The sequence below is a fragment of the Bufo bufo genome, chromosome 2 (genome assembly GCF_905171765.1).
Source record: "Bufo bufo chromosome 2, aBufBuf1.1, whole genome shotgun sequence".
NCBI lineage: Eukaryota > Metazoa > Chordata > Amphibia > Anura > Bufonidae > Bufo > Bufo bufo.
The window spans coordinates 256,937,624-256,951,960 of NC_053390.1; the positions used below are offsets into that span (position 1 = coordinate 256,937,624).

Here is a 14,337-nt window from a genome sequence, read left to right on the forward strand (position 1 = left end):
GGCTAGGCAACATTAAAAAATAAAATATAAAAACTCCTTACCCTAAGCATCCTGGTTCCAGCAATGCTGCTCCCGTCTACGGCTCTTCCAACTGAACTGCAAGTAATGAAGTTCTGTATACAATACATGCACATAAATTCTGCCATACAATAAAAGCCTCAGCAGTAACAGGTGCATTGATTGGCCAGCAGCGGTCATGTGCACATATAACACTTCTGGAAGTGTGTTTTTTTTTTTTTTTTTTTATATTCATGGTGTCCAACCATCTACTAATTATTTCCAGGTGTTTGACAACCACTTTAAGAACCTTCATGACACTCTTTCCAAGATCTTTATACTGATGACCTATCCTCTAAATAGGTCATCAGGATCTGACCAGTGGGGTTCCATCACCCGGGACCCTGACGATCAACTGTTTGAGAAGGCACCGCGCTCGCAGTAGTGCTGCATCCATTTCTCCAGTCACCTTGTATAGCGGATTTGCTTGGTATCGCAGCTCAATGGGGCTGTGTTGCGCCGTGGCCATGTGACCGATGAATGTGACGTCACATGACCTAGGCAAAGCGGTAAGAAGGCTGTGGCAATACTGCTAGCACTGCCACCTTCTCAAACAGCTGAGTGGCAGGGTCTTGGTTGTCAGACTCCCACCGATCAGATACTGATGATCTATGAGGATAGGTGATTAGTATAAAGATCTGGGAAAACCCCTTTTAAAGATATATATTTCTGGTACATTTCTGTACTAACAAAAGTTAGTACATAAAATAAAAATGCTTGGACTGGGAGAAAATGTGGGTAAGTAACTGGCTCAGTGATAGAAAACAGAGGTGGTTATTAATGGTACACACTCAGATTGAGTCACCGTCACCAGTGGGGTTCCACAGGGGTCAGTATTGGGCCCTATTCTCTAATATATTTATTAAAGGGGTTGTCTGGTTTCAGAGCTAAACCCTGACATATCCCCATCTTCAACCCTCTGGCCCCCCTGATATGTATAAATGTATCAAAGGTCTATAAAGAGATCTCGCCCATGATCTATTTATACCCAGGACTGTGACAGTGACAAGTGGACATCCTGTACCTTTAGTGCCAGGGTAAGCAACCTTCAGCACTCGAGCTGTTGTGAAACTACAGTTCCCAGCATGCTTCATTCTTTTCTATGGGAGTTATGAGAAGAGCAAGTATGCATGCTGAGAGTTGTATTTTTTCGCAACAGCTGCAGTGCTGGAGGTTCCTTACCCCTGGTCTAGAGGAAGGAAGGTTTGTACACAAACGTAGAAGGGGATTCTTTACTGTAAGAGCAGTGAGATTATTTTTTTCCCCCTAGGATTAGGAAAATTGGCTACTATCTCATTGGGTTTTTTGCCTTTCTCTCAATCAGCTTTGCAGGGTAATGGGCTGGACTGAATGGATGCATGTCATTTTTCAGCCTTAGGGTACTTTCACACTAGCGTTTTTGTTTTCCGGTATTGAGTTCCGTCACAGGAGCTCAATACCGGAAAAAAACTGATCAGTTTTATCCTAATGCATTCTGAATGGAGAGCAATCCGTTCAGGATGCATCAGTTCAGTCCCTCTTACGTTTTTTTTAGACAGAGAAAATACCGCAGCATGCTGAAGTTTTCTCCGGCCAAAAATACTGAACACTTGCCGGAATGCCGGATCCGGCATTAATTTCCATTGAAGTGTATTAGTGCCGGCATTAAGTGTTCCGGAAAAACGGAACCGGGTTTCTGGTCTGCGCATGCACAGACCTTTAAAAATGCAAAAAATGTTTTATACCAGATCCATTTTTCCAGATGACACGGGAAGAGACGGATCCGGTATTTTAATGCATTTGTCAGACGGATCCGCATCTGGATCCGTCTGACAAATGCCATCAGTTTACGTCCGGATCCGGCAGGCAGTTTCAGCGACGGAACTGCCTTCTGGAATCCTCTGCCGCAAGTGTGAAAGTACCCTTACAAACTGTTTGAAACTTGATTACTTTACGGTTACATTAGAATCAATGTAGCTGGCCTGCGGTGCCTAATGTGGTAAATTATATTTTACAGGTTGCCATCTACAAGTCTGTTCCAACCAGACTCCTTTCTCGTGCTTGGGGTCGTCTGAATCAGGTGGAATTGCCAACATGGCTGAGGAAACCCGTTTACAGTCTGTATATTTGGACTTTTGGTGTAAACATGAAAGAGGCGGCAGTAGAAGATTTGCACCATTACCGAAATCTCAGCGAGTTCTTCCGCAGGAAACTGAAGCCACAAGCACGACCTGTTTGTGACTCCCATAGTGTGGTATGTAAAAATGCTTTGCTAAGTTTAGAATACTAGACACTGATGGAAGATTCTCAAAGCAGATTTCTGCCAAGGTATACAGTTGACAGAAGATCACACTGATAAACTCTGCTCAAGCTTCTGCTGGTTTTCACAACTATAGGTGCCCATAAACTTTAGATTACAGTTGGCTGTAAGCTGTTTCTCACTACTCTATTATATACAGTTGTTAAAAATAATAGTCAGACATCACTAACCAGATCAATCAGTTTTTGGTACAAATGATATTTCTACATGGCAAATAATTTACTAGCAGGTGTAGTAGAGTAATAGAAATCCAACAGACCCAACAGTCATGACAGGCATGCTGCTGATTCTCTGTAATTGAATCAGTAATTGAAAAGGGGCATGTTCAAAATAATAGCAGTGTGGAGTTCAATGAGTGAGGTCATTCATTCTTTGAAAAACAGGTGGCAATTATTGCCCTTTTTTAAGGAAGGAAGGCAGCAAATGTTGTACATGCTGGTTACAGTGCATTTCTCTCTGAAATTCTGAGAAAAATGGGTCGTTCCAGACATTGTTCAGAAGAACAGCACACCTTGATTTAAAAGTTGATTGGAGAGAGGAAAACATATAAAGAAGTGCAGAAAATGATAGGCTGCTCAGCTAAAATGATCGCAAATGCTTTAAAATGGCCACCAAAACCTGAAAGACGTGGAAAAAATGGAAAAAAGCGAAAAACTACCATTTGAACGGATAGAATAGCCCAAATGGCAAGGACTCAGCCAACAATCAGCTCCATGAAGATCAAAGAAGGTGTAAAGTTACCTGTGAGTACTGTTACAATTAAAGAGGCCTATGTGAAGCCAAGCTATCTGCAAGAAGCCCCCGCAAAGTCCCACTGTTGAAAAAGACATGTGCTGAAGAGGTTACAATTTGCCAAAGAGCACATTGACTGGCCGAAAGAGAAATGGCGCAACATTTTGTGGACTGATAAAAGTAAGATTGTTGTTTTTGGGCCTAGTGGCCGGAGACAGTTTGTCAGACGACCCCCAAACACTGAATTCAAGCCACAGTACACTGTGAAGCATGGTGGCGCAAGCATCATGATATGGGGATGTTTCTCATACTACGGTGTTGGGCCTATTTATCGCATACCAGAGGTCATGGATCAGTTTGAATACATCAGAATACTTGAAGAGGTCATGCTGCTTTATGCTGAAGAGGAAATGCCCTTGAAATGGGTGTTCCAACAAGACAACGACCCCAAACACACCAGTAAACGTGCAACATCTTGGTTCCAGACCAACAAGATTGACGTTATGGAGTGGTCAGCCCCATCCCTGGATCTTAATCCAATAAAAAACTTGTGGGGTGACATCAAAAATGCAGTTTCTGAGGCAAAACCAAGAAATAGAGAAGAACTGTGGAATGTAGTCCAATCATCCTGGGCTGGAATACCTGTTCACAGATGCCAGAAGTTGGATGACTCCATGCAACACAGATGTACAGCAGTTCTCAGAAACAGTGGTTATACAACTAAATATTAGTGATTCAAAGGAAAGCAAAATCTTCAAACATTTTTCAGTTTATATAGTGAATGTTTGAGTTTGTAAAGTAGAATACAAACACTGCTATTTTTTTTGAACAGTCTAATATTCACTTTTCTTCAATTTATTTAGAGGAACAACACAATATATTTATATTTTTCTTCATGTTTTGATTTGGAATAGAACGTGTAGTGTTCCCAATGCATTTGTGTGTATGGAAATAAAAGCTATTAGGGATGGCTATTTTGAGCTTTATTCACTTTTTAAACTGCTATTATTTTGAACACAACTGTACATACTAATATGCTTGGCATACCACTCAGCTGGTCCTGTATGTTCTTTATTTCTGGCTGATTTGCAGTGTGTAATAGTCATCTTATAGGGACAGTTCCATCAAAAATGGGCATTTGTTTTTAAATATTCATAGAAAACATAAGAATGAGAATGTTTGTTTATTTAAGGGCATCTGTCAGCAGATTTGTACCTATGACACTGGCCGACCTGTTAGATGTGCACTTGGCAGCTGAAGACATCTGTGTTGGTCCCATGTTCATATGTGCCTGCATCGCTGAAAAACATGAGGTTGTGGTTTTTTTTTTTTTTTTTTTTAACTCGATTGAAAAATAGCAAGCAAAGTGTGATACAATGCAATGCAATTAGAAAAGTATGCAATGGTGTACATAACCCTCAAGACACATCAGAATATTACATTGTGGCCAATGAGAATAAAGATACATCAGTAGTACAGTATGTTAATAACGCATCGATATCAACTGTTTCATGGTAAATGGTGATTCCCTTAGTAAATAGATTCATAAATTCTAAAGTGAGGGGTAGGAAGATAAAGAAAGCTTCTAAGCAATAGAATGTAAGTAGGCCGTTGTAACAGTCAGCGGAGAGGCACACCACGGTCCCCATATCTTTTGGAATTTTTGAGGACATCCCCTGCAGGAATATATAATCTTCTCCAAGGGAATAATGTTGTTAACTAAGACCTTCCATTGGCTAACCGTGGGGGGCCTGTCCGCCATCCATCTGAGAGCAATCGCCTTTCTGGCAAGGAAAAGCTTTTCCCTAAGGCTCCATTCAAACATCCGCAAAATGGGTCAGCAGCAGCTCCGCAAATAGATAGAGCATGTCCTATTCTTGTCCGCAGCTTGCGGACAAGAATAGGCATTTCAATGGGGGTGCCGGGCTGGTGTGTTGCGGGTCCGCAACACACCACGGACGTGTGAATGCAGCCTTATAAAGGTGAGTGTATAGTGTGAGCGTGAGTCGTCCAAGTATCCCCAGGAGACAAGTCTTGGGGCATACCTCTAGGGTTTCCGGGATCATAGTAGATATAACATCTACCACTGCCCTCCAGAATGGGCGAATGTAGCTGCAGTCCCATATGAGGTGCCAGAAATCCGCATTCAGCTGCGCACACCCGTGGCATCCCGTATGGGGCCTCATGCCCATTTTAAAAAGTCTGGTCGGAGTGAGGTAACATTTATGTAAAATAAAGAGTTGTGTCAGCCTATTAGTGAGAGATGGTGACACAGCTACCAGGGCATCTAGGGCCTCACTCCATTCCTCAGCTGATAAAGTGGGTATGTTACCTTTCCACTTGCCCTCCGCACCCAAGGGAGAGAGAGATCCTGAGATTGAGCAAATGAGTGTAAAGGGCAGATATTAGTCCCCTTGGCCCCTGAGTTCTGAAAACCCAGATGAGTGGATAGGCTGAGACCGACCTTTTGAGAGCCCGTAATTGGGCCTGAAGGGCATGTCTCAGCTGCAAATATCTAAAGAAATGTTTACGCAAAATTCCAACCTTGGTCTGCAGCTGAGAAAAGGAGAATAGAATACCATTTACATATAGATCTTTCAGATAGTGTACCCCATATCCTTTCCAGACATTCTCCTCTTCACAATGTAACAGATGAGGAAGCAATGGGTTATTTCACAATGGGACATCATCTGGTAGGTCACTGTATTGTTGCAGTTTTGCAGCCCTCCAAACCTGGTGTGCAAGTTTATGGATCTGAAACATGAGGTTTTAATATATGCAAATGAACCTCTAGTAGCAACGGGGGCCATGCCATTACACCTAGGGACCTCACATTCCCTGCATCTGCCGCACCCTCTGCACTTTAACACGACCAGGCAGTGAAAACATCATAATGCCTGACCCTGTCAAAGTGCAGAGGATGCAGTAGTTGCAGAGAGAGCAGAGCCTCTAGATGTAATGGCAACACCCCCATTGCTTCCATAGGCTCATTTTCCCATATTAGAACATCATTTTTCTCAGCAATGCGGGTAAGTATGAACAAGTCAGCCAGTTTCATAGCTACAAATCTGCTGACAGATACCGTTTTTAAGGGGTTGTCCCACAAAATATATTCTACAGTTTTTCAGCCAGCACCTGGATCTGAATACTTTTTGTAATTGCATGTAATTTAAACATGTTGTATAGCTACTGAGTTACCAGTATTCAATAAAATGTATCTGTATAGCGCCACCTGCTGTTTTTTTTATTTTTTCCTTGTCCTGCTAACTGAGAAAGCCGCACATGCTCAGTTTCATCCTTCCACTAACCCCTGAGCTGTGATAGGGAGAGCTGAGACACGCCCCCTGAGCTGCAGCATAAGACACGCCCCTTGAGCTGTCAGCTTGATATAAATCTAGCAGAGCAATGAATGGGGAGATTTCTGGATCCATGTGAGGTACAGGGCTGGTTCTAGCTTTGTTAGAAAGAGATTGTCATGTACTATATGATGTCTGATTTTCATTTTTTACATTAGTTGTGGGATAACCCCTTTAATGTAAACTATGAAAATCAGACGTGTAGTATATAACAATCTTTATAACAAAGTTGGAACCAGTCCTGTACCTCTAATGGATCCAGAGGTCTCGCCATTCATTTCCGTAATAGATTTTTTTCAAGCTGACAGGCAGTGTGTCCTATCTCAGGGGGTGTGTCCTTTTTGCGGCTACTCTCTCCCTGTAACTGTTAACAGTGGATCCGGCTGATGGCAGTTTATAGAACTAAGTATGTGCGACCACCACAGCGCTGTTGCTGAGATGGACAGAGAACTAAGGAAAAGAACCAACAGCAGGTGGTGCTATACAGATAGTTTACCGAATAATCCAGTGGCTATACAAAATACTTAATTACTTACAATTACAAAAGTGTTCAGATCCAGGTAGAGGTTTGTAAAATGTAGAATATTTTCCATGGGACAATCCCTTTTAAACAGCCATTACAGGAAGTAGTAAACATGGAGTGACTTTAAAAAATGACATCCAGAAAATCTTCCCCTTTTTTTTTTTTTTTTTATTGCATAGAATAGTTTCATGAAGTGTCCCTTTTAACCAGTTCCTGACCGCCCATTGACTGTAAACGTCCTGGGGGTCACTATCTATAAATGGACGTTTTAGAACATGCATTTGGAGATGGCAGCTACACGCTAATCATGCAGCTGCTGAGCAGAGGGCCTGCTGTTAATTTACTTCTGTTAATAAAACAGTTTAAAAAATATTCTAAACCTTCTAAATGTCCTAAAAAAATAAAATGGCATTACCAAAATGATGCCACATAAAGTAGACAAGTGGTGAATGTTATTTAATAACAATTTTATGAGGTATCACTATCTGTCTTAAAAGCAGAGAGAGATTCAAATTTAGAAAATAGTAAATCTCTAAATTTTCTGTAAACTTTGGATTTTGTTTTATAAATCAAGGTAAAACATATTGACTCAAATTTACCATTAACATGAAGTACAATGTGTTACAAAAATCTGAATGGTTTGGATAAGTAGAGGCATTCCAAACTTATTACCACCTAAAGTGACACGTCAGATTCGCTAAATTGGGCTTGGTCAGGAAGGGGGTAAATAGCCTGGTCTGGAAGTGGTTAAGGGGCTCCAGATGGCTTATGTTTTGTGTAACTATTTTTTTTTTTTTTTTTTTTTTTAATAGCACCACTTCGTTCACTATATTATGTGTTAAAAAACGGAAAAGTTTTCTGTGGAGTGAAACTGAACAGAAAAACAAATGAGGAACTGCGACAAGCTGTTCAGTTGCTATGGCAGAAGGGAGCCTTGTGAAGGCTCCCTGGCAGCCATAGTAAAGTTCATATCTATAGGAACATAGCAGTTTTACCATAGACAACAATATTAAAGCCTTTTAGTAGCTACTTCCATTGCCCAATATAATAACGATTCTAGAGCGTTTTATCCTGTACCTTTTTAACAGTGTAATGAAAAAACAATCAGAATGGCTGAAAGCATCACCTTCCCCCCCCATCCTCAATTTCACACTGTTAAAGGGAACCTGTCCTGTTGGATATGCTGTGTGAGCTGAAGGTAGAATGTAGAAAGGTTCAGTATAACTTGTAATGTATTTATTTATGTCCCTGTCCCTTCTGGGCTTTGAAATCCCGGAGGTGGTCCTATCAGTGACTGACAGCCATCCATCCATCCATCACTGTGTATACAGAGAGCGGTCATCACTGATAGGACCGCCTCCGTGACTTCTAATTTTAGAATGAGCAGGAATTTAAATGAATAAAATAGAAGTTTTACTGAATCTTTTCACAAAACTATATATCCATCTGCTCAGCTTCTTCTGCTCTATAACATGTTGCTTGTAGGTTACTTTGCATTTCACGGTGACAGGTCCCCTTTTAATATTTTTTCCAGAATCTGAGTACATCCATATGAAATATTAATTGGTGCCATTAGAAAGTACAACTTATCCCACAAAAAACAAATGGCTATGTCAACGGAAGAATAAAAAAAAGTTAAGACTTTTGGAATGAAGGAAGTTAAATATGGAAACAAGCAAAAATGTAAATTCCCTATGATGGGAAGATGTTTACAGGGAGTTTACTATAAGCCTTCACAAAGCCACAGGCTGCCATGGTAGCCGATTGACGATCTGCAATTTTGCCGTGGGGAGCAGACTGACTGCTCAGATGCCGCAGCAGCTATTAACCGTGGCATCACAGAGGTTAAACAATAAAGATGAGTGTTACCTCTGCTGGTCACTGCAGGGGCTGGTCAATGGAAGCTGCTGTGTATGGAGCTGGCTGAGGAGCTGAGCTCTCCTTCCACCGTTCTATCCGCTCCATACTCTCCACCAATATGCTGCAATGCAAATGTCGGGAAGGGTCTAAACTGACAATTCACCATTTGATCTCTGCATTGATCTGTGGCCTGGTCTGGGCTTCTGTTGATGGGATGCAGATATGTTTTTAGGCATGAACCACCTTCCAAGGACTGCAGGGACTAATTACCAAAAAAATGTAACTCAGATCAACTTTTCCACAGATATCTGTCTGGGTGGATTTTCTTTCAAGCCTGTATATAGATATTGCAATATCTAAAGCATCAAACATTGTTGCTTATATATTGCCTGTATATTTTTGGCCTTAACCCTTTTAAGTCTGGGTGATTTTTCCCAGCCCTTCCGAAGCCATAACTTTATTTTTCCATTCACATAGCCATATGTACTTGTTTTTTTGCGGGACAAGATGCACTGTCTAATGACACCATTTACGGTTGCATACAATGTGATGGGAAGCGGGAACAAAATTCCAAATGGGGTGGAATTATAAAAAAAAAAATAATAAATACATTCCACCACGGTTTTGTTTTTGTTTCTTTTTTAACACCGTTTCCTATGCTATAAAACTGACCGGTTACTTTTATTCTCCGGGTCAGTATGATTTACAACGATAATATAACATATGTAGTTTTTCTTGCGTTTTAATACTAAAAAAATTAAAAACATGTTTTCTTTGCATTGTTATATTGCCATATTGTGACCCCCATAACTTATTTTTATGGGCTAATTTTTTGCGGGGCGATCTTTTACTTTTTATTGATACCATGTGGTGTGTAGGACTTCTTGATCACGTTTTATTCCATTTTTTTTGTGGGAGGTGAAGTGACCAAAAAACAGCGAATTGGTCATTTTTATTTTTATTTTTATTTTTTTTCTTCCGTTTCACCGTTTGGCATATGGGATAAATATTTTGATAGAACTGCGATACCCATGATGTTTTGTTTTATTTGTTCATTTATTTTTATATTAACTTTGGGGAAAGAGGGGGGGGGGGGTGATTTGAATATATATAATTATAAAGGCAGGCAGACTCTCCATAGGACTGGTTGGACTTCCATGAGCTGGTTGGGAAGGTATTAAACTGCCCATGCACAATTACAATCAATTAAAGAGGACCTTTCATCTGTTTTACTTATAGGAGCTAATTACCTGTACTTGCTGGGTACCCCCTTCTGATGCTGCCACCCAGTTTGTTTTAAACATCACCCCTATGCCCTGCTGCGCCCGCCTGAAGTTCTCGCGCTCAGTATATAAATACTGAGCATCGGTACAGGGAGGAGGAGACGCCAGAGTTTCTCAATGGTCGTCTCCTTTTCCCTGGCTGTGCCGTGATCCAATTACAGCGGAGAGCGTCACAGCCAGGGAGGTTTTTTCCTAGTAAGAAAAAAAAAAAGCTCCCCCAATAAAGCGATTGATTGCTAGAATCATGTAACAAAACTTTTGGGTCCAGTCCCAGCCTTAGGCCGTTTTCACACCGTCCGTGTTTGATCAGTGATTGTGAACCAGGAGTGGAGCCTTCACAAAGGTATAATGAAAAGATTTGTATCTGTTCTGTGTTGCTGTCCCGCACAATCGCTGATGAAAAACCCTGATCAATCGCTTGACTGTGTAAAAGCAGCCTTAGATTTTATGTTCATTTCTTAAAATGGTAATTTTGCTTTGAATCAGCTGCAAAGCGTCCCATATGCTGTCACTCTGTACACCATACCCTGTAAGTATGCGCCTGATGTTTAGAAATGTCCCGTCTTAGTAGAAAAGTAAACCAGCCTGGTACTTTTTATTTGAATTCTAATAAAATCTATTTGGTCCTCACCAGATCAGCCCATCAGATGGAAAGATTCTGCACTTTGGACGAGTGAAAAACTGTGAAGTAGAGCAGGTTAAAGGGGTAACCTATTCACTAGAATCCTTCCTAGGACCACAGACTTGGACTGAGAACCTACCCATCACTAAGAGTAAGACCAGCATTAGTGCTACCTCATTTATTAGTTGGCAGAACTCCTCACGCTAAATACATTTTATTTCTATCTACTAGGCTAAACATGTATGTAATAAAGCTCATGTGAATATGTGGTTTCAGGATTCATTATGTGTAGAATTACATGATTTTCCTGTCTTGAGAAACAACTAGCCTACTGCTTAACAAACATACACTACTCACAAAAAGCTAGGGATGTTTGGCTTTCAGGTGAAATTTATGGAAAATGTAAAAAGGTCACGCTACAGTGATATTATATCCTGAAAGTAAGGCATTTAACCCCTTAAGGACCTAGGACGTACCGGTACGCCCTATTTCCCGAGTCCTTAAGGACCTAGGACGTACCGGTACGCCCTATTTCCCGAGTCCTTAAGGACCGAGGACGTACCGGTACGTCCTGACTTAAAATCGGAACTCCGGCGCCGCAGGGGTTAATCGGAACGGGATTTCGGCTGAAATCATTCAGCCGGCATCCCGTAACAATGCAGGGGGGGGTCATTTGACCCCCCCGTATCGGCGATCGCAGAAAACCGCAGGTCAATTCAGACCTGCGGTTTTCTGCGTTTCCGGTCCATTCGGGTGTCCTGTGACCCGATGAACCGGAAAAAGACTGCGATCGGTGGCGTAATTATACACCACCTATCGCAGTCCGAGGATTTGGAGAGGCGGTGCTGGCCCTGGTGCTGAATGCCGCTGTCCAGGGTGCTGATTGGTGCAGGGGAGAGAGGCGCGAGATTCAAACTTCCTGCGCTCCTCTCTCCCCTCCTCTTCCTGTCCAGCACCCTGACCGTGCAGCACCGTCCAGAACGAGCTCCTGTGTCCCCCTAATCGGCATCCATCACCCTCCTGCACCCATCGCCACCCAGGTAGGTTAGGGTCAGTGAGGGAGAGGCACCGTTAGGCAGGGAAAGAAGGGAAAAGTAAGTTAGAAAAAAAAAAAAAAAAGTACTTTTATTCCAAACTTCCAAACTTCCATCTAACCCTAACCCAGACCCCTCCTGCCACTTGCCCCCCCACCCACCCCCCACCAGCCACTTCCCCCCCCCCCCACCTGCCTCCCCCCCCCCACCCACCCCCCACCAGCACCCCCCACCCCCCACTCACCACCACTTTTTTTTTTCTGCGTGCGCTGACTGGCCGGCACTTTTTAGCGTCCGTCCACTGTTAGCGCATCGCCCGCCCCACCACCCCACCGACCGCTGATCAGCGTTGTACCGCTGATCAGCAAGTTTTAACTTTTTTTTTTTCTAACACTTGCCCATTTTTTTGCCTGGACTTTTTAGTACGCGAACACCCGTTGCCCCCACACACACGCACATATAATAAAGTTTGCCACACACGCACACCTACACGCACACACACCCATGGCCCACCGGATGTTCTCGGCCGAGGAGGCATACGCCCAGATTGCCTCCGACTCTGAGAGCCCCAGTGAGGATGAGGATGACCCCACATTCCTTTTGTCATCCGCATCCTCCTCATCATCATCTGATGACGATGAGCCACCAAGGCGGCGGAGACGCCGCCAGGCGGAGCCAGGGGCCCCACATGCTAGGGATCCTGTGGCCCACCCTAGTACGAGCCGCCCTGGGGTTCGTACTGGTTTCCCGGCCCACCAAATAAGTCCACCGGAGCCCCCTGCCGATGAACTTAGCTGGTGTCCCCCAGTGGACTTTGAGCCTGAGATTCCGGATTTTGCTGGCAATCCTGGAATCCAGATTCCCACAGTGGGGTTTACTGAAATAGACTATTTTAGTTTTTTTTTCAGTAACTCACTGGTGAATTTGATGGTGGAGCAGACGAATCTGTACGCCCAACAGTTCGTCGCTCAAAACCCAGGCTCAGTTTTGGCTAGACCCGGTGGCTGGACGCCGGTCAGTGCAGCCGAAATGAGGACATTTTGGGGCCTCGTGCTGCATATGGGTCTAGTCCAAAAACCCAGTGTCAGGCAATACTGGAGTGGGGACATACTCTACCAGACCCCACTGTACAGTATGGTCATGATACGTCACCGGTTTGAGGCCATCCGGAAATGTCTGCATTATTCCGATAATGCAGCATGTCCCCCCCGAAGTGATCCTGCCTATGACCGGCTGTATAAGATACGGCCGGTCATCGATCACTTTGGGGCCACATTTCAGCAGGCCTACGTACCTGGAAGGGAGGTCGCGGTTGATGAGTCTCTCGTTGCGTTCAAGGGGAGACTCAGTTTCCGCCAATACATTCCCACAAAGCGGGCGAGGTATGGCGTGAAGCTATACAAAATTTGTGAGAGTGCCTCAGGGTACACTTACAAATTTCGTGTGTACGAGGGGCGAGATTCCCGTATTGAACCCCCAGAATGTCCCCCCACTCTGGGTGTTAGCGGGAAACTCGTGTGGGACCTTATGTACCCACTGCTGGATAATGGTTACCACTTGTACGTGGATAACTTTTATACCAGCATTCCCTTGTTCAGGTCCCTTGCCGCCAGATCCACGTTCGCTTGTGGGACCGTGCGGAAAAATCAACGCGGCCTCCCTGCCTACCCCCTCCAGGTACCTATCCCCAGGGGTGAGACCCGTGCCCTTACCAGTGGAAACCTGTTGCTGGTCAGGTATAAGGACAAGAGGGATGTCCTTATGCTGTCCACAATCCACGGTAACGGCACCACCCCTGTCCCTGTGCGAGGTACCGCGGCAACGGTCCTCAAGCCCGATTGTATCGTCGACTACAATCGGTATATGGGAGGAGTTGATCTCTCTGATCAAGTCCTCACGCCATATAACGCCATGCGCAAAACCCGGGCATGGTACAAAAAAGTTGCGGTCTACTTGGTACAGGTTGCCATGTACAACTCTTTTGTACTATCCCGAAGCGCTGGCAGCACAGGGACATTCCTCCAGTTCTATGAGGCAGTCCTCAAAGACCTGATCTTTTCGGACCGGGAAAGAGCAGGCCGGAGTACCTCGGGAATTGGAGGCGCCCGGATCGTCCCTGGCCAACACTTTCCAGGTGTGGTCCCCCATACTGGAAAGAAGGGACGAACCCAAAAAAAGTGCAGAGTGTGTCACAAGAGGGGGATACGGAAGGACACCACTACTCAATGTGACACTTGCCCCGATCATCCGGGCCTCTGCATTATCAATTGCTTCAGGGAGTATCACACTTCCATGGAGTACTAAATTTTTATAATCCTCAACAGTCCACTAGAGAACATAAAACACTATGGCTCTCAGACTTTGGAGACACGGAAACAATTTTTCTTTCCCCAAAAAATATTAGTTTTAGAGCAGGCATCCTCAAACTGCGGCCCTCCAGATGTTGTAAAACTATAACTCCCAGCATGCCCAGACAACCTACAGCCATCAGCAGGGCATGGTGGGAATTGTAGTTTTACAATATCTGGAGGGCCGCAGTTTTAGGATGCCTGCTTAGTGTCTCCAAAGTCT

At 43.8% G+C, this 14,337-nt stretch overlaps 1 protein-coding gene across 7 annotated transcripts in view; it reads left to right on the forward strand.

The window, feature by feature from the left end:
• PISD (phosphatidylserine decarboxylase) overlaps positions 1–14,337 on the forward strand; it is a 63,337-nt gene that overhangs the window by 38,309 nt on the left and 10,691 nt on the right. For 6 of the 7 annotated variants that reach the window (XM_040416461.1, XM_040416467.1, XM_040416464.1 and 3 more), the window contains 2 exons: positions 2,054–2,290; positions 10,745–10,883. In XM_040416461.1, the coding sequence (XP_040272395.1) occupies positions 2,054–2,290; positions 10,745–10,883 (376 nt within the window). The remainder of the gene's footprint in view (positions 1–2,053; positions 2,291–10,744; positions 10,884–14,337) is intronic. The other variant, XM_040416462.1, reaches the window with a different exon arrangement.